The 19,977-nt window shown below is 39.9% G+C and overlaps 2 protein-coding genes and 1 long non-coding RNA gene across 54 annotated transcripts in view; 2 read left to right on the top strand and 1 right to left on the bottom strand.

Annotated features, from left to right (window-relative positions):
- Positions 1-9,496, top strand: part of AFDN (afadin, adherens junction formation factor) — a 125,136-nt gene extending 115,640 nt beyond the window's left edge. For 19 of the 50 annotated variants that reach the window (XM_086877907.1, XM_086877904.1, XM_086877906.1 and 16 more), the window contains 3 exons: positions 2,039-2,558; positions 6,512-6,590; positions 7,334-9,496. In XM_086877907.1, the coding sequence (XP_086734033.1) occupies positions 2,039-2,558; positions 6,512-6,590; positions 7,334-7,478 (744 nt within the window). In that variant the 3' untranslated portion in view covers positions 7,479-9,496. The remainder of the gene's footprint in view (positions 1-2,038; positions 2,559-6,511; positions 6,591-7,333) is intronic. The other 31 variants (XM_086877922.1, XM_086877920.1, XM_086877919.1 and 28 more) reach the window with 3 other exon arrangements.
- Positions 3,584-6,581, bottom strand: LOC147654919 (uncharacterized). The gene is made up of 2 exons (XR_015283437.1): positions 6,494-6,581; positions 3,584-3,654 (listed from the first exon to the last, which is right to left on the bottom strand). It is a non-coding gene; the product is annotated as an uncharacterized LOC147654919 (long non-coding RNA).
- A 4,449-nt stretch (positions 9,497-13,945) lies between the features above and the next one.
- Positions 13,946-19,977, top strand: part of KIF25 (kinesin family member 25) — a 41,221-nt gene continuing 35,189 nt past the window's right edge. Inside the window, exons 1-3 of one of the 3 annotated variants that reach the window (XM_086877938.1) lie at positions 13,946-14,151; positions 14,860-14,925; positions 18,962-19,078. In XM_086877938.1, coding sequence (XP_086734064.1) covers positions 14,074-14,151; positions 14,860-14,925; positions 18,962-19,078 — 261 coding nt within the window. In that variant the 5' untranslated portion in view covers positions 13,946-14,073. Of the gene's footprint in view, positions 14,152-14,175; positions 14,708-14,859; positions 14,926-18,961; positions 19,079-19,977 lie in introns of those variants that run through there. The other 2 variants (XM_086877939.1, XM_023923679.2) reach the window with 2 other exon arrangements.

The raw sequence follows: 19,977 nt of genomic DNA, 5'->3' as shown, positions 1-19,977 counted from the left end.
TTGTGGTCTTCTGAGTGTGACAGGGGTTCTTGCAGGTCTTTCCTCTTCAGCCTGACCAGTACCAGCTCAGTCTTGGGTCAGCAGGATTTAAACACAGTAGCCCTGATGATAAGGGTCATAGCCCAAGGCTTCAGTTTGTCTAATCCAAACCAAAAAGTAATTAAACAAACAGGCAATTGCTGCTGGCTGGAGTAGACTGGTATTGCAGAAATAGTACTGTGGGCTTAGTGCCTGAAGGTTTTTAGCAGTGTCAAGGCTCTTACCTTCAGAGCCTTTCTGAAAATTATGGAAGAAATCAGGTACTTCCTGTTTCCTTTGAGATCCAAACATAAACTGCATACTTTCTTTATTATCCTGGCTCAGTTAGTGCTACTGGGTTTTCCTATGTCCCAGGGATGGCACTTAGATATTTCTGTATTATTTTTTAATATAGATACAGAGAGAAGTATGAAATACAGTGTAATAGTTATGAATACTCCATATTGATTTTTATGTTTTGACTGCAGGAGGGAAGTGGTCTCTAGAAAGCAAGTAAATCGTCTCAGCAGATAAGTGTGCAGTCAAATTATAAAAATTCAGAGTTTGTAGGTTTCTTTGAAACATTATAAATGAATATGAGACACTTTACTGATAAAACTAGAAGACAAAGGAACTTACTTGACTCAGCATGTTTCTTAAGACCTTTTTGTTCCTAGAGAAAGCAGTAACTTCTGTTCTGTTTGCCTGTTAGTAACACTGACTTCAGAAAGAAGAAAGAAGGCTATCTTTTAAAGTTGTTCATCTTGGAAGATTGAGCAAATACATTTTAAAAGCCCCCAGACCTCAGATATATTAATTGCGTTCATTTATTTTTCAAGCTTCATTAAATTGTTTCCCATAAACTGTATGGGTTGATGAGTGGAAGAGGTGGTAATAGAAGAGAGGAAGGTGTATCTGGAGTGAGGAAAGATACTTCTTCCAACTCAGAACTCAGTACCATCAGTAAAATGGTTTTAGAGAGTAGTACAAGGAGATGACTTTCACGTCTTTGCTGTAGATGAACAAGATCAGATCTATTTATTATTTTTTCAGGATAACCGACTTCGTGTTGGACAGATAAGCCGATAACGTGGATTTTTTAAACATGTGGATTAAAACAAGAAATGATGGTTATTCCAAATATCATATATTCCCAGCAGAAGTTACACTATGCTTATACCCAAAGGGTTTTGTAACGTACATAGAGTTCCCAAATACACCTCATTTGTTATCAAACTACCGAATAAACCCTTGCATTAGTTCACTATGTGTCTGAGACAAGAGCTGAACCTGAAAAGACTGTTTAGTTTAAAAACGGAACAGTCTTTTAAAGAGGAAGAATACATAGAAGATATTTAATGACCTTTTAAATGGTCAGTAACCTTATATAAATATCATTAGCATAGTTTCTGTTTTAAATGCTTTTTAACAACATTCATTTGATGCCTGTTTTGGAGAAGTTCTTTGTAATCGATTTTTGTGTGAAAGTAGGTTTCCTGGTGTTTATACTAGAAACTCTGTTAGGCGTCTTCTATTCCAAGGCTCTGTTGACTAATTTACATTTTATAAGCATGAAACAAAAAGTTCCTTTTTTAAGATGGCAGTTAATTTTAGTTATTTTCCTCTTCCACAGATTCTCTACAGCTTTAGTAAATCTTCACTTTATTAACTGTAGTTACAGCTTGAGTAATAAATGTTGGAATGCCCTTCGTTTACACAGGCAGTTGCCTTAGTGACCACAGGCAGTGGTAAATCTGTAAATGACAGCTACACTGTGTTATTGGATGGCTGCTGGTTTTTTGATGGTTTGACCACTGGCCAAATGTAAGTGCACCCATGAAAATAATTTGCTCTTAGTAGTAAATATTCTTTGTATGAAACCATATAGTTGCTCTGCTTATTGCTAGAAAAGAAGACAAAAAAGATTGACAGAAGATGCTTTAGCTCAGTGATGGAAAAGCTTCAGTCTTGTGGATTGAAATGTCTGACCACTGTGTTTCTGTTTCCTCTGGGCTTTCAGAGGCGCCAGGAAGAGGAGTATTACAGTCGCTTAGAGGCTGAAAGGCGCAGGCAGCACGATGAAGCTGAACGAAGATTGCTGGAACCTGACGAGCCTGGTCTGTACAGACCTCCGCTTCCACGGGAATATGAACTCCCATCCCCAACCCCTTCATCTAACGCTCCTCCTCCCCCACCTCAGCGAAACACCTCTTACCTCAAAACACAGGTCCTCTCCCCTGACACGATTTATACTGCCAAGTTTGTTGCATACAATGATGATGATGATGATGAGGAGGAGGATTCCAATCTAGCAGGTCAGGATAAGTACTCCAGCACAAGAAAATCTTATGGTGACTTTCCTCCTGCCATCCTTAAGCCACAGCAGCCCTCCCGCCAGCCTCGCCCCGTTTCAGATGGCATCTTTCTTTCCAACTCATTCCAGTCATCTCCTGTCAATGCCAACAGTACTACTGTCAAAAAAAGCCAGCCCCCGCCCCCATCAAACAAACCAAGTTTCATCCATGCCAGCAGCTCTAAAGGTAGAAACAATGAAATAAGTCATCTCTACAAAACTATCCTCGTATTTTCAACTCCAGTGCTCTAGATTGAATCACTTATTTTGTGATTTCCCCTTCCCTTAATCACTGTTTTCACTCTGGTGATCTAACTTAAATTCTGGTATTAATATGAATCCTTCAATTTTTAATTATTTTGATCTCTCAAATTTTCTTGCTCTTTACCCAAACTTTTCAAAAGCAAAAACTCCATCTTTATGAATCAGAAATGATTTTAACTTCTACTCAATCAATTCGAAGTACTGTTGGTTTTGGCTTTCACTCTGTATCTCTAAGTGATTTGTTTTGTATGACTGACCACTGTTTACTCAGGGCATCTGGAAATGCACCTTTCTTGAACACAGGAAACCTCTTCTAATGGGTTCATGGACAGAACTTCTCTTCTGCTTTGTTATTGGTACCAGGGTTCTCTCTCTTTTAATAGTGTGTGCAAATGGCTTTAAAAATCACATTTGTAGATATAGTTCTTAAATACACAACCACCAAGAGAAATACTGGTCTTGCAGTTAGTTTCACGTATTAGGCACCATTCCTGAAGTTCTGGTTTGTACAGTGCAGTTTCCTTGCAGAAAGACAAAAATCTAAATTTCATCTTAGTACTGTTTGCTTTACTCCTTCCCGTCTACATCTCTGTGTTTCTTTTACTCCTCAACTTGTTATACAATAACTTCAAGCCAACCATAATGAAGTTTAATTTCAGTTAGGGCTCTAGCTGCCAGTAACTTCAGCATCCTATTCTACCTGCAGAGTACTAGTTGAACTATACTCGTGAATTCAAAGCTAATTCAGTCCAAAGTTTTGGGATTTTTTTTAAACTGCTGCTGTATAGGAGAAATCTTGTATACTTGACTCCTTGAGTATGTCTCACTTGGATAAGATTGCACTTTATTAATATAATACTTTGTCTTTAAATAGCAGCATCTGCTGGTACTTCTGCATTTGTTTTCTTCTATATTCTTTTGAAGGTGGTGGCCATGACATTCTTCTAGTTTGTTCTTTTTATTTATGTTGGAGATGAACAAGCGCCTGACGACCAATTCTAGGTGATCAGTTAATCCTTCTGAAAGGAAAAGGGTAGCAAGTCACCTGAGATCCCAAAGAAAAGTGTTTATGCTGGCTTCTAGCTGAACGGTCAACTTGACTGCTGGATTCAAGTCTCAGTGGTGCAGATGGAATCCTATAATATGCTATATCCCTCATCACTTTTTTGACTGCCTAATAAATTAGGAAAACTGCTCACTTGCTTTATTCAGCAGTGTGCCCTGGGCATAGGGAGGATATGAGGTTCCAAATAGATTCCATCTATTAGAAGCACTTCTAATCCAGCTGCAATAGTATGTGAATCTGATTTAGGATATACACAAGGCCACTGAACTGCTTGTCCACATCCTTTTCAGCTGAGGCTCAAGTCATCATTTTTCAGGAAGGAAAATTTCTTTCCTTTGCAGGGCAAATTATCTTCCAGTGCTGAAAGAGAAGCTCTACATAGTATTTCATAGTTTTTAATATTGCTGAAGGGACAGTTTAGCACAGTTATAATTACTGTCCTACTGGTGCAGTTGATGATGAGTAGTTCCACTGTTTGTGGTCAGCACAAACACCCAAGCTGCATAAAAAAAGTATCCACAGTGATTTTCCTGTAAAGGCAGCGGAAGCCTGGTCACCTACACTGGTGTTGCCTGTGAGATCTCAGGATGTAGTAGTCTCGGTGGTAATAGCCTCTCTTCTCCAAGTCCATATGTCACTCCTGTCTGGCTCTGTAATAGGTTCTGAATCTTAAAAGAAGGTGAGGGAAGGTTTTATTTTTTCAGTGTGTTTTCATTAGACTGGAGTATAAGTATACATCCTGGATGCTACCTGCTGTGTACTACCATTACACCTAATCACTGTGAATGTGAAGCCACTGATAAACCCACAGCCAATTTTGTACCAGAAGGGCTTCAGCTTTTGAGCACCAGATACCACAAAGAATTAAGAATATTCTGAAATGGCAGGCTTCTGACTTGAAACTTTGGTACTGTATGTCTGTACTGAATTTTTTTCTTTCAAAGGAAAAAATTTCTTTCTTTTTCTAGAAATTCTAATTTGAAACTGACTGTCATAAAGAGTAAAATGTGCCTTCCATCACAGCACGTAGGCTTGTAAAAGCCCTTGGTTCCCTTCTCTATTTGGCACTTTGAAGGCTGTACATGTAATGAATTAAGCAATCCTAGAGCCATCAGTCACTACTTGTCACCACCACTCTCCCTGCCTCCCATTATCCACAACCCAGAATGACATTTAGTATATAATTGCATTTCTAATCCTGCTTTCTGTTAATTTTAATTGAAACAAATGAATCTTGGGGAAAGCGAAACATTCAGCGGTATTGTGTGTACACATTTGTTTTTCTTGGAAAACAACCAAAAGGACAATTTACAAAGATTTGGTTAGGGTTTTGGTAACAATTAAGGAATATTGTAGTATGATGCTTCGCCTTTAATAGCCTAATTCATAAACCATACAACTAATTCTGAATACTCTTATTTCATGATTTTTAAAATAGCTATGAGAACAGGTTAACTTCACTTGATTGCTCAAGCTTCTATGAAGACTGCCTGCGTAACGTACAAAGCCGTTTGCACAAAATGCAGAATTCACTGTGCAGTTTGACCATCTCCCATCTTGCTGACTCTGTTACATTCCTGTCCTTTAAAGCTCTTTCCTGTTCTGAGTGTTAACTCTAGTAAACCATGCTTCTGCAGATTTTGCTCTCGTGCCTTCTTCCACTGGATCTCTAAAGACAATTGGGTCTGTCAGCTCACCAAGGAAAAAGTCAATACCCAAATGAAAACCACTATCCTAATGTAAATGAAACTATGAACCACAGCTTGTGGATCCAGCCATAAGCTTGTCAAAGTAGGGAAGGCAGTACTTACAGGAATGTAAGACTCACAACTGAGAGGAAAAAAAATCTTGATATGCCTGGCATACCTAGTATGATTTGGTTTGCTGCAAATTTTTGGTGGAAAAAATTAAGCCTACAACACATTAGCTAAATTAGCTTGTGTGTTCTAGCCTCATTCAGAATTACTGAATATTTCTGAGAAGTTAAATGTACCAGTGGAAGAAGCAAACATCTCCTTTTGTACCAAAGAAGGTTCACAAGACATAACGTGTATGGTATTGAGACCAGAACTGTCTGAAGACGAATTTGAGTAGTTGCTGACATTTCTGTTTACTCTTTTCCTGATAGTTATTATGAGAATATGGTCTTAAATATAAATTAAATTATTAAACTTCTGATTGGAAATAAAAGGTTTTGTCTTGTGGCCTTTACAAATAATTAATATAATGTGTAAAACCTGTGTGTTATATCAATTTAAAGGTGCAGTGCTGCAAGAGTTACTTGAAATTTAAATTCAGGGATGGGAGGAAGGGGCCATCTTCTGAGTGATACAGTTTGTGTACTCAGAATTAACAGACTAAAATTCTGATTCTGCTGAATTGCAAGGATAGTATATACTAATCTTTGCAGAAAGAGAGGAGCTACAGCTAACTTAATTTTCTTTGGAGTTTGTCACAGGTTAATGAAGAGTGTTGCTCTTTCTGCTGATCTGCTTGAACAGCTTCTAGTGTCTGTTTTACAATAAGCCATAATAAGATAAAGACCATGATTTAGCACGAGCTGATAATCTAAACAAAATGGGCTTTGACTCAAAATTAGGAATAAAAAAATTAGGCCATTTTAAGATGGTCAGAATTTTATAGTACTGGGATTAAATATTCTAGAGGTTAGATGACATCTGATAATTTATGATTCTCATTTGAGATTGTTTCTTGAAAGAAGCACTGCACCTTTTTGAAGAAATACATGCAGTATAAAACTTTTGTGTTGTAGCTGCAGTCCTTAAACTTACTTCTTTTTTTTGCATAAGGAATCAATTCATACACTGGATCTACAGGAGCAGCTGCTGGGGAAGTTTATCGGGATCCAAGAGACAAAAGATCTAAAAGGTGATATACAGGAGTCCATTAACTTTTATACAGCTGACTTGGCTAACTTCTGCAGTATTTTGTTGTCATCATTGTATCTCTGGGGGCTACTCAAGATTTCTGCTGTTGACTATTATGGATTACTATAAAACACAATTAAGTTCTCTCCACAAGTCCTTAGATGATCTGAAGCCTTGCTGAACAGCAACGAGTTTTTGGCACTACAACTAAGTAAACAAAATGATCACTGTAAATAAGCAACTTTAGGTGTATTTATAAATCTGAACAGTACTTCTCCAGTGGGATTCTTACCAAACTTGTAATAAGCATAAATAATATAAGCTGTGTATATATCTCATACAGGCTTTACCATGTAGCATACTAAAGATGGGACAATAAAAGCTTTGTCTTCCAGTGCTTTTACTTAGGAATGTGCCACCACAGAAAAGCTCGCTAGTTTAGCCAAAGCAATAATGCTGTGCTAATACAGGTAGAGCCTTAGTTTATACCTGCCATTCATGTTGAAAATTGGCCAGCATTTCCATCTGTTTTGACATGCACTAAATGGTCACTGTAAATTTCTCATACGTGATAGCACAATGTCAGAGTTAAAGGTATGTGTGAGGAACAAAACCTTTCAGAACACAGAATGGAGACTGCTTTGCTGTAGTCGAAGCAGCTGTCATTACATGTCATCAAGAATGAATATGTTTAAGGATCTTGTAGATGAGAATTATAAAAAGTACTTTTTGTTTCCTTTCCAGTCAAGATGCAGATTTACCTGGAGCACCAGAAAACTTGACATTCAGGGAACGCCAGCGACTTTTTTCACAGGGTCAGGATGTATCCAATAAAGTAAAAGCTTCTAGGAAACTAATGGAACTGGAAAATGAGTTGAACACAAAATAAGATTAAAGCACCTTATCAGATGTAATGGATGATCTCCAAGTTGAGAGATTGAGATTGGGGGCACACTACTAAGTATGAACAGAAAATGAATGTTTTCTGAAAGGAGTGACTTTGATTCCTCTATATCTAAGACTGTTAATTAAGACTTAGAGATGTTGCAATAGCAAGAAAACTGATACTTTGCCAGGAGCTTGTGGTTTATACAATGAAAGCACTGTAAATTTTTAAAGATATGAATCACGTGAAGGTAACTTTTTTTCTGTTTTGGGGTTAAGTTCTTCTGCACCAGACCAAGTAGCACTTGTCAAAGATAAGTTCTGTTTCCTGGTGTTTTACAGACACACTTTTGTTTTAGCTGCTGAGCAGAGAGAGTGAGAATAGCTTGAACTGCCTAAACGAAACTGTGCACTAGAAATTAGTATTTTAGGTTTGACAAGAATCCAATGTCTGGGCCACCTTAAATAAGGTTTAATATGCAAGTTTGACATATAGTATGGTGTTGAAGGATCAACATATCAATAGAGATCTTACCATTACTTAGTACTGGCATAACACACATTCTCTAGATAGAATCTTGGAATAAAAATGTTTCTATTCCTATATATTTCTTTGGTCTCAAATGGATGCCTAAGATTTTATCTGTAGTTACGGAAAAGTCTACGTTGATGCATCCCTACTGTATGTTCTTCTGGCTTTGAAAAATGTGAAGATAACAACCTTTGGATAACTGTTTCATTAAAAATTACATAAGCAATAGATAGTAGGCTACACTTAGTGGCCCTTCATCAGCTAGGACCAAAATGTTAGTAGTGTGTTAAAGGCAAGGATTCCAGTTAGAAGGTGAGCAGAACACATGGGTGTTTTCTGAGAAATTCAGATTAGAAGTTACTGAGCAATTAAGCCTAGAACAGTATTGATGAGTCTGTTATTATCAGTTCAGCAATAGATTTTCTTTATATGGAGCTGTGAATTGGCATATTAAAGGAGAAGACTGAACTGTAAAGCATCAAATACAATACTGCAGTCTGGAAGTGGGAATTGTTTGTAAGGTCATTAACAGAGCTAGCAAGGAACCATCCCTGCTCACACTGAGGAAGCAGTGCTAGTGAGCTCCTCTTCCATCTAGCTGGCTTTACTGACACCCTGTTACTGTTGTACTGAAAGCCTTTTTGGCAGTTCAAGCTATTTTTTCACACTGTTATAGCCTTATTTAATTTTAAATTGTTAATCTTTTTCCTCCCACTGTTTCCTCAGCTATGCTTATGTGGCTGATGATGTTGGGAATAAGGACCTCATCAGAGTCTTTCTCATTGTGTGATGTTAAGACAATATATATTGTGATTCCAAACAAATTTTCTATTTGACAAAGCCCTTTACTGGCTTTAGATGATTTTTTTTTTCCTGTATCATATTGTTCTCTTATAAATATATATTTAGGGATTTGTGCACACTTCCAAATACAAAGGGGTAGACTTTCACTGCCTTAGGAAAGAAATCACTTTTAATAAGAGTTGTATGATAAATAAATGCAAGTTAATGAAAATTGGAGTGTAAATATTTTTTACGTATTTCAGGTTTCTTATTTGAAAGTGTGCTTTTACCGTTTCACCTGTTAAATATGAAGTAGAAGATTAAACTGGTTCAAAGTGTTAATGAAGGATCTGCATGCTTGCTATGTCTGTTCATCAGCAAAAGCAAGCCTCTCCCAATTTATCTTGAGAACACTAGCAGCCTTACAGTGACAAATTTTTCTTGAGGAAAAAAAAAAAACTTATGCTGTGGCTGAATTACTGTTGCTGCTAGACTCTGAAAAAGGCTTAGCAAAAAAATACCTATAACCTTCAGTTGAGTGGATTTGGCCGCTATTGGGCATTCGGGTCAAGTGTGAATATGTGTAAAAGTGCTTTTCATATTTGTCTGTGCATTATTTGAAAAAAAACATCAAAACTGCTGTAGTTTCCCATTTCTACTGTATTTCACTTGCAACCTATTTTTAATAAAGTTTGTATTGTATTTAACTTTGCATTAAATGTTTTTTGTATTCTTATTTAATTCTGCATTCCTAACAACATTATCATAAACCAGAGGGGCTCTTAGTATCTTTTGCTTTGTCTATCCTCTTAAAATGTATTTATGAGCAAAGTCAGTGTATCTCATATGAAAACCTCAAATTAATTTTACATGGAGAATCAACAGAGGCTGACCTTCACTAATCAGAGAGGAGAATTTTAGCCTAATGTTTGGTACCTATAGTGCTGACTTGAAGGAAGAGATTTTTACAACTTAACCAGCAATTTGCAAAGTGAATACCAGTGGTGTCAATTATACAGACTAGTCACACTGTATCTGTATCTTCATCAGGTGCAAAGGTGTTTTTCTGACAGCAAAGAAGAACCTAGCACATGACATCTTTTGGAAAAGTAACTAGTGTATGCAGTCTCCACTGGCATTGCTGTGGTTACTGGGAGTCAGCAGTTCAAACTCTGCTTGGGGAGGGAGCCAGGCCCCAGTGAAGTGCTGTAGATGCCTTCTGCTGTAGCTGCACAACTACTGAAGATGGGATTGAGAGCCACCTATAACCTGACAAGAGCTCACCTTTTAATTTTTAATGTAGAATGTCTAGAGTAGAAGAAAATAGCAACAATCCATTGCCCTTCTGGATGAGTCCTTCGGTCTAAACCAAAGAGCCAATACAAGCAAAAAGTAGTGTATTTGAGTCTATAGTTATTGCAGCTGCAAACACTGTCATAGAAACTTTTATTTCTAGACCAAACTATTCCAGGGGTTATGAGACAGGCACTGTGTATGATGTGCAGCAGTAGTATTGCATTTTCAGTGGGAAAAAACATTTTGGGCTATGCCTTCAGGTCAGGCTTGCTCAGTGAGCACACAAGTGTGGTGCTGTTGGACAGTGCAGCACCTGCTTTGCTTTAAGGATGTGAACTGTTAGCCTTGGCAGCACAGCTCTTGGTGTTTTTACTGACCATGGCCCTTACGGTGACAACTGTGTCAAGTTATATTTGCACATGCAGTGAGCTCTCTACATTATGAATCATTTTAAACCTGTGTTAAATTCTCCCTTCTGCGCCTATCATTCATATAAGCTTTTTTCCAATTCCTTTAGGTAATCTACTGCAGTGTTGCTGGGGTTTGAGAAAAAGGGAAATGAAGATGTTGACAAAGCCCATAGCATCCTGTTCAGTGAAATAATAAGCAATATACTTGATCATACAGATTGCTGTTTGTATGTCGAGCAATGAGTGTACAAGTAGCAGAATAAACAAGACTGCTCTTTACCTGCTAATTAAATTAGATAACACAAAACACAGTGCTGGTAAAAGATGAGATTTAGTAATATCAGTCTTAAAACATGTAGTGACTCATGTATGTGATGATAAGAATTTGCTCTTCCTCCTGTTCTGTGAAATGATACTGCTGTCTCAGGGTCAGTTACTGGCTGTGTGGCCTACAAGGCAAAGCCTCACAGGTTAAAAATTTGGAGTTGGCTGACTTCTTTCCCAGCTGTAATGGCAGGTAAACCAAATGAGGCCACAGTGCAATACACCTGCCCAGAGAATCTCAGTTTGTTACTGACAGATGATCAAAAAATGTGCAATGAAATATTTACGGCTCCACCAAATAATGTTTAGAGGCTGTGTGCAGTACACCAGTCCCAAGTTGCCATCTGCTGAGTGTAGAGAATGTCACCTCATAGAGGCAGTAGAAAATGCAGACAAATACAGCAGAACCTCTCTGTGTTTGGCAGGAGAGGGATAATGGCCTTCTCTCCTGGGCTTAATGCTTTGTGTTTCTTGTTACTGTATTTAGGAATGTTGCAATGACAACATCATTGCAAAAATGCATAAATTCATATAATAAATCAATGCAAAAATACTACATAAATGTGGTAACGAGGTGTAAGGAGCTGGGACCTCTTAGGTCTTGTTGGTTTCACTGCTGGGGTTAACGTGAAATGCATCAGAAGCATTCAAGACAATGCTTAGTTAATAGTATCCTAAAATTTGTAATCCACTGACAGGTTTTATAATCCAAGTATGGTATTTCACTGTTGCTAAAATTAAGAGTTAAATGTGGATTTAGACAGTTCCATTAAAATTCTGTCCCTGAAGTTCCACAAAAGGATCTATAATATGGTAAGGCCTTGAATTTGCAGGGAGAATATGGGATCAAGTTGGTAAAAGTTTGGGTAAAAAAGATTCTTCAAGCAGAGAATCAGTGTAGAAGGGTGTGCTGCAATACAGACTGGCAGCATTTCTAGAAGATCTGGATTTTATAATTGTTTCTTGCCCAGGTCTCACCAACAGGCTGTTTAGTTCCCTGCCCATCAAGCAACCTCACCTAAGCTTTGGAAATAGAAGGAAGATCCCTAAGGAGATTTTCTGCTGTTATCATGAGTCACACATCCTACTGAGATTTTTTTTTCTACTGATGGGACAATTTTCAGTACTGTTTGACCTTCAGAGGTGCACAGAGAAATGACTAAATAGGAGTAGTGGATGCTCAGTTTTACTGCTTCAAAGAGTAAATTAAGTATTGTCTGTTACAGCCTAAAGAAAGATCCTTAATCTCATTAATAGTGGGTAAAATCCACAGTAAAGGAGAGATTAACTATTACACTTCAGAGGTGATCCTTCTGGGATGAAGCTGAGTTTTGCTGGAAAATAGCATTGTTCTGACTTGATTGCTACTGCAGGATAAGCATTACATATAAAATCACAGCTTATTGTCATGAATTGTGAGTCACACCCTGCAAGCAACTAAATCATCCTCCTCAAAATAGCTGATGTTGATTAAAATACTGTCTGCCTTAGTGCCAACATCTTGTAATATCCACACCATTGCAGCACTTTTGAACTGTTTTTTAGCTTGTATCCGTGTGTCAGCTCTCAATTTTTCCATCAAAGCAGAACAAGTTGCAAGGAGGAACTGCTGCGTTTGGCACTTTTGTGTGCCAAATCTAACTGCAACCAAACAGCTGGGCCTTTTTTTCTGAAAACAGAGGCTACAGATTGGAGCAACTTGTTGAAGATGCAGTATCCCAGAAGATGGTGGATAGAGCTGCACAGGGATGTTTGGTTTGGTCTGTGATGGGCTGTATCTGGGTTCCTTAGTAAAGGAGCACTACCCCTTTTGTGCCAAACATGGAGGGACTCAGTACTCTCTGTCTGGATTTTCTACTGCCTGCATGAGAGCACATTTGCCATCAAGTAAATGTTGTAGTCCAGTAGAGAGTAACTTGAGACTACTATTTTGCAGAACTGGATTCCTCTGTAATTATCATGTTGGTTTTAGTTAAACAAAACAAAAAAAACCAAAACCAAAAACCAAACCCAAACAACTATAGTACAAAAATAGTGCTATTTCCCACTTCCAAGAAGCTGACATGTCTGTATCTGGTATGCTTACATATTTTATAGCCAAATAGTATAATGACTGCTTTCAAGACCATGTGAATCTTTCAGTGCAATACAGTTGAGTACCAAGTAATATTGCTAATGCATGTCACATTTTCACCTTGGAAACCTCCATGTAAGGAAGCCATAGCCTGCATGAATAGCTCCTGCTCTGGGCAGCTTCCCAGGAGTCCCACCTCACCTGAACCTGCAGGCTTTGTGCTTGTCCTAAGAGCAGCCCTAACGCTGGCCGTGTTCGCGGTTACTGAACAGACTCTGTGATGCATCATCCAGCCAGGATCAGCATCAAAGCCAGGTCAGCTACAGCTGCTTGCCCAGGGCTGGGTCTAGGTGGGGTTTGAGAGCTCCAAAGGTGGAGCTCATCATCTCTCGGGCCAGCCTGTGCCAGTGTTTGACTATCCTCACACTACCCTTAGATTCCTGCCTCTCGAGCAGGCAACACCACAGAGTCTGTGGTGTTCATACTCTCCCATCAGGTATTTGCACATACTGACTGGATCCCCCTCAGCCTTCCTTCCCTTCCTCCAGGCTGCGCTTCCCCCAGCACACTCCCTGTAACAGATGTTCCTATCCCTTAATCTTCTTTGTGGCCCTTACAGCCTTAGCCCAAAGCACACATCACCACCTGCTTAGGGGAGAAGTCCTGAAGCCAGTATCAGAGCTCTCAGCTCTGTCCTCCTCCTCACCCTTTGCGCTTGTGACCCTGGGCCCAGGAACCGGCTAACCTCAAACCAGCCTCGGGAGCTCCAGGCTTTCCTTCCATTCCTGCACTCCCTGCCCTAGTCCTTGGCCTTGGTCTCTGAGATCGGGAAGCTGCAGCCGGAGGGATGCCCAGGCCCCAAGGACAGCACACCCCTTCCCTGCCCAGCCTCCCTGCGGGGGGCGCTCTCCAGAGGCCATGGCCGTGGCCCCGCCCCGTTCCCGCTCTCTGCTCTCGGATTGGTTGGCCGCTCTGCCCCTCAGGGATAGGGCGTGGCTGGCAGGCGGCGGCGCTCGCTCGCTCAGCCAATGGTGGCACAGGGCGCTGGGCGGGGAAGGGGCGGGCCCGTCGCCATGACAGCCGCGCTACCGCCCCAGACGCGTCCCGGGTTAAATCCCCGCCGGAGCTGGAGCCGGAGCCGGGGGAGTTCTCGCTCCGCCTCGGCGCGGGACCGGGGAAGATGCTGCGGCCGCGCCGCGGGCTCGACCCGGGCTCCGTGTGGGCGCAGCGCCTGCGGCAGCTGGAGCAGCGGTTGCGCGTGAGGGGGCGAGGGGCGGGGCGGGGGCGGGGCCTGCGGGCGGGCTCGTGCTGCGGGGCCGCGCCCCGGCCGCCGAGCGGGAGGGCCTGGAGGGCGCTCCCGAACCCCGCTCCTTCCTAAGGCGGGCGGCCCGAACCCGGCCGTGTGTGAGGGCCTGCTGGGCCCCCACGTGTTGGAGTGAGCCTGCTCCGGCTGGGGCTGGGATAGAAGTAGTGTCAGAGCAGTGAGCAGCTCTCCTTCCCTCCGGCCCCGCCGCCGGGCCGGGCGGGCGCTCAGCGCTCTCGGGAGGCGGCCCTGTGCTGAGGGAGCGTCGGGCCGCCACAGCGTCGAAGACCTTTAAATAGTGCTGCCTTGGAAATGGAAGCTTAGCTGCTTATGTATAAATAAATAAAACAGTGCTTTTCTAAGGACCACGACTTTGGGAAATGACAGGAGGAGGCGGCTTCGCAAAGCAAAAGAGCTTTAAATTGTGTACAGCAACATACCAGAAAATACAGAAATAAAGGAATATTAAGAGTTCATTCTAACTTTTGCATGCTCATATACAAACATTGTTGTAAGTAGGAGTTTGGGGTAGGTAATCCATTGATCTCAGAAGTCTGAGAAAAAGTGGAATACAGTCATAAAGGCTATCATAATGAAACTATTAATCTGACCAATTTTTTTTCATTTTAATTTTTGTGCATTTGGGTGGGTTTTCTTCCTTAGACCAAAGAAGAAAGAATAGTTGTCCTGGAAACTGAAAATGCTGCTCTTCATCTAAAACTTGCAGAGGTGACTGTTGTTTAATTTTTTTTCAAAAAGAATTCATGTGGAAATAGAAAAAAAGACACTGAAATCTGCCTTCCTCTTTTCAGGTTTTTCCCCTCTTTACCAGTTGGGAAAATCTAGGAATGGTTTAAGGCTCAGCATCTCTTTCTTTTCAAAATCATGAATGGTAGCAGTAGTGATAGGCTGATTAAGTAACTAGAAGTCAGCTTGAATTTAAATATTTGCTTTTGTTTTAAATCCAGAAAGCTGAACTGAGGGAATGACTCTGGAAGCATTAAATATGAAGTATTTCTTTCTTCTTACAGGGAATGTGTTTGTCTAAAAGATGATGGCAGATTTTTCAGGAATACTTTTTAGACACAATTGGGATGGTGCTTTGAAAAGAACTGTTCACAGAGTGCAGGACAGACATTTCATTAGGAGTAGACTTACCAGGGATGCCCAGCTGTGTGTTTTTAGTACTGGTATTGCTGCACATGTGCCTTGTCACGCAGCATACAGCAACAGCCAGATGCCCTCATTGCGTTCTGTCCTTCTACAGAAGCATAGGTTATTCCTAGATCCTTGCTGAAATAAGGAGCAGCCTGTGATAATGTTTGGGGCCTTCAAAAGGGGGATTTCAGAGATTTAAAGAATTTTGACTATAGATCTGGGCTGCTAGAGCAGAACCAGCTGTGCGTATTAGTGGCGAAACAAACTGTTGGCCAAGAGTTTCTAATCTGGGCTGAAACATTAACTGGTGGGGTAACCTCAGGGAAGCCATTTGCCCTCCCTGTGGGTTTGCTAACACCCATGGATAAAAGTGGGTTTAACATTTTTCAACGTCTAACTGGAAACAGGTGGTATATCTGAAATGAGTTTTTCTAGGTATACAGAATAACACTAATTTATTCTGAGGAAATGTTTTTATTGTCTTTGCTCTGCTTTACAATACTCTTTGAAAGCCTTAAGTATTTCAGCTGATTATTTTTTATCCTCACAAGCACAAGAAATCAATTATTCTGGTCAGTAAGGGATATCAGATGTAGGAAGGAGTTGCCTGTGTATTAGAGAATGAAGCCTTGGTTTTGAAATAGAGCACTGCTTCATTTTATTGAAAACTGTGCTGGAAGAAATGGACACCTATAGACACACAAGGAGTATGGGCAGTATTACCACCATCAGTCAGAAACAATGTCATATGAAATCCTTTGCAATTAACCTTGGACTGATGGTTCTTGCACTGGTTCAGGCAGTTATTAAAATACACTTTAAACATTTGCCTCTTCTTGGTTAATTTGCCCCAGCAGTCTGAAAATACGAGCTGAACTGATACCTATGAAATAGTTTTACCTTAATTGAAGCCTCTCTATTAAAAACAATACTCACAGAAGATAGTATCATTTAAGGTTGTGCGATCTTGCACCTTATGTCCTAAAATTTTACCAGCTATGCTGGTGAGAACAGCTACTGCCCTTGACTGTCTATCCCTGATCCTTCCGATCTGCCTGTGGAGCTGCCTGAGTGATTGAGCTGTAACAAGTTCAGTCACAGGGACCAGGGTTAACAGAGGTCTCATTCTTAACTTGTAAAAGCTAATTGGATTCATTTTGGCTGGAGTGAGTTGGGAAGCTTTGGAGACAAACTTACGAGGATTGCCATAAGTTAGGATTTGCAGTGTAAATGTTCGTCTATAGGTTGCATCAGTCTTATTAAAATGTTATCTCCTGCTACAGACCTTCGCTTTTGTCCTTGAGACAGTGATGAATTTCAGCACTTCTCCTGTGCTCTGCAGCCTGGTATATTGTTATCCCAGCAGCATACTGGAGGGGTTGTTACTGAACATAGGAAGTCAGATTTTTTTCTTCCTCTTGCTCTGCTTTTTCCTGTTTGGAAGTCTGTTTATCTACCTGCATAACCCTTGCTTTTATTAGCAGTCTTTGAGGTCCTGACCCTGCAGCCTTCTTTGCATAAAGCCAGGTCTGCCAAAATGGATCTGATTGTAAAACTGAGATTTCACTTTGGAGAACTGATCTACTGTTGAGTAGATCAGTTTCAGTTCCACTTATAACAAAGCTGACTATAAAGTTGTTTAGTCCAATTTTTGCTGCTACACTCAAGTACAGGTTTGCAAGTGCTGGCCTATGAACAACTCTGGTGAATGTTAAAACTATTTTAGTGGAAAAAAATCCCAAAATCAAGGCAACATTTGCAATAAAGATGAACTTGATAGTGGAAGTGATGCCGTGACAGTAGCATCGACCTTTTAGCTTTTATCTTAGTGATGAGAAATGTGGAGGGTCAAGGGGAATGAGTGCAGATGGTGCAGATTAGGTGCTAAAAGGAGGTTTTAACTACCCTAAGCTTACTTAACGACAAGGCTTGAGCATTGCAATTGCTTATTTACATGTGCTTAACTTTTCCCGTGTGATTAGAGATGCTAATTCTGGTACACTACTCATGTGCGGTTTTGTGAAGCTGTTTGTAAAGTTTGGATCAGAGAAATGTGAATCTTGAAAATCCTTAGACTTTCACGTCTAAATACTGTATAGAATCAGTCTCAATATCTGGGAGTTTAAAGCCTGTAGCAATTAAAAAAAACCACACAAACAAAACTCTTCCTGCTCTGTCTTGCAAGAACTTTTTCTATTATGCTTCTATTATATGTTGTATGTGTACATACACACTATAATACACTATATATATGTAATATATATTTCTGTCATGTGCTAAGGTGGTGCATTATTTACAGAGCTTCCACTTGCATGTGTAAATAGAAGATTTATGCTTTGTGAAGGTGAAAAAGCCACATGAAAATATTGGTTTTGATAAGTGCTTTTCTTTTGAAAGCACAATCTTTCTTTATCCTAACAGCTCCGGGATGTTGTACTGTTTTTGCCGATATCGCCTATAGTTAAACTGCAATTAAATGCTTGCTTTTTACCTATTCTTATCAGATGATTGGAATTTAATCAAATGCATTGTGTGAGTAGATTTAGCTCTTTCATGTCTTATTGTACTGTCTGTGCTTTGCTAATTTAAATAACAGGGAATTGCAGTCACAGAATATATGGTGTGAATAAAGTAGGAAATAAGTCTTTTCAAGAGACAAGTGCATTTCAGAAATAGAGGAAGAGGCAATTGGTAGTGGTTAAGGAATGATAGATGGTGGTAGGGGAAAATAGATAAAGAAGTTGCAGCTCGTTTTAAGCACCAGGACTGTCAGAAAACAAGACTGCATTTTTTAGTGTAATACAGATTCCTCCATATTGCAGAATTTCACAAGGAGTCTCTATCGAGATGACTCTTTTTGCATTCATGCCTGCAAATATTTAAAGTTGCATTATTTCTGTTTTCCTTTTGATTTCGACACCTCAAAAAATTCTCAAGATGGACATAACAATTACTTTTGCATAATAGGTAATTTTACAGTGTTAGAAAGCATTCTTCTCCACAACATTTAAAAATTGCTTTGGTTTCTATGATCTCTGAAGACCCAGAGTAGGGTTTTGTTGGCTCAGCTTGGCACCATTGCAGCCCTACTGATTGCAGTGGAGTTGGTGTTGTCAGGGGGCACAAAGCAGGGGGCTGTGTATTACCAGCTACTTCAGGACTTCAGCAGTTAACACGTGTATGTTTGTCTTTGTTGTTTCATGTCCTTCCACAGTGTTTTCTGCATTGTCTAGTTTCCAGAGACACTTAATCCAGCTCTGTAACCAGGCCTTTTCCCTAAGTGAAGGGACAGTTTTAACCCTTTAGATCAATTTAAGAATAAGTACGAGGATTTAGGTACTGCAAAAGCATTTTAGTAATCTGTTGCTCAGGTTTACGATCCTAAGAAAGTAGAATTTTGTGATGTTGGCCTGTGTTACTATGAGGTGATTCTTCACATGACTCAGAAAAAGGTAAAAGCAAAGAAATTAAGTATTGGCAACATCCTATGTAATCAGATAGTTGAAATACAAATATTTACAGAGAAAAAGGGGACAGAATGCAATAGAAAACATGAGTGTTTCAAGTGATTTTTTGTGATTTTTTATGTTTGTTTTTCTTTAAATAGTATCAAGGGTTGGCTGGAAGAAGCACTGATGAAGTATTGCAGCTTTATGCTGCTCATGGCCAACAGATGAAATTGCAGAGGAGTTCTCTTGTAACCCAGCTGCATGGAGCAATAAAGGTAAAGGCATTTAGGAATAAGATAGAAATAATCAATGCCCTAAATATTTACATGCTTATCCAATATAGTAAACCACAGAAAATGGTGTGATATGAACCTGATCTGTGGCTTTATAGTATTCACAACAGAGCTTACAGTGAGGTGTAACAGATTTCATACTGGTTTTGCTGTTACAGGTTGCAAACTGAACTGAGAGGCTGGTAAAAGTGGATGCTCCTGAGCTCCAGGATCTTACATATAGGGTGCTATTCATACCTGATATAGATATTTTTGTAATCAAAACTTTACAGTTCCCCACTTGACTGTGATACAGCCATCCCTAAAAATAGTAATTGTGATATACTTTAACCAGGTAGGCAAATCATTTAAAAAAGCATTTGAGCGCTCCACTGATTACTGACTTCTCTGGCAGATCTCACAAGAATAGTTTGCTGTGTGCTCACTCAGGTTTTAATTTTGCATCAGAGAGACTGAAACTGTTCTCCTTGTGCCAATACCATAACAGTTGCCTCTGTTGAAGTACTTATTTGTGAAGTTACTAGGTAGAGTAGTGAGTTCCTTTTAGGGATGCTACCAAATTTCAGGTTTTCTCAGGGCTGCACTGAATGCCTACATAAAATGACTGGCAAGTATCTCAGGAAAAAATCTGATTATTAACAGACAGAAGGGTGCAGTTTCACTGTAGCATTGTTGGACTAGGTCCCTTCCAATGGAACTATACTGTTTTATTCTAATTACAGTGGTTCTGCTTTGTAAATTTTGTGGTGGTATTTTACATTTTTGGTTAGCTAGAATGGCAGTACTGCTTGTGATGCAATACCAGTGGATTGAAGTAGTAAACTATCAAATGTCAATGAATACTAGGAGGGAGCAAAGCTCTCTAAATAAAAGTCTAGACG

This window comes from Cyanistes caeruleus, chromosome 2 (genome assembly GCF_971803275.1).
Source record: "Cyanistes caeruleus chromosome 2, bCyaCae1.hap1.1, whole genome shotgun sequence".
Taxonomy (NCBI): Eukaryota; Metazoa; Chordata; class Aves; order Passeriformes; family Paridae; genus Cyanistes; species Cyanistes caeruleus.
The sequence above is the reverse complement of the archived record's forward strand: the minus strand, read 5'-3'. Positions and strand labels throughout refer to the sequence as shown.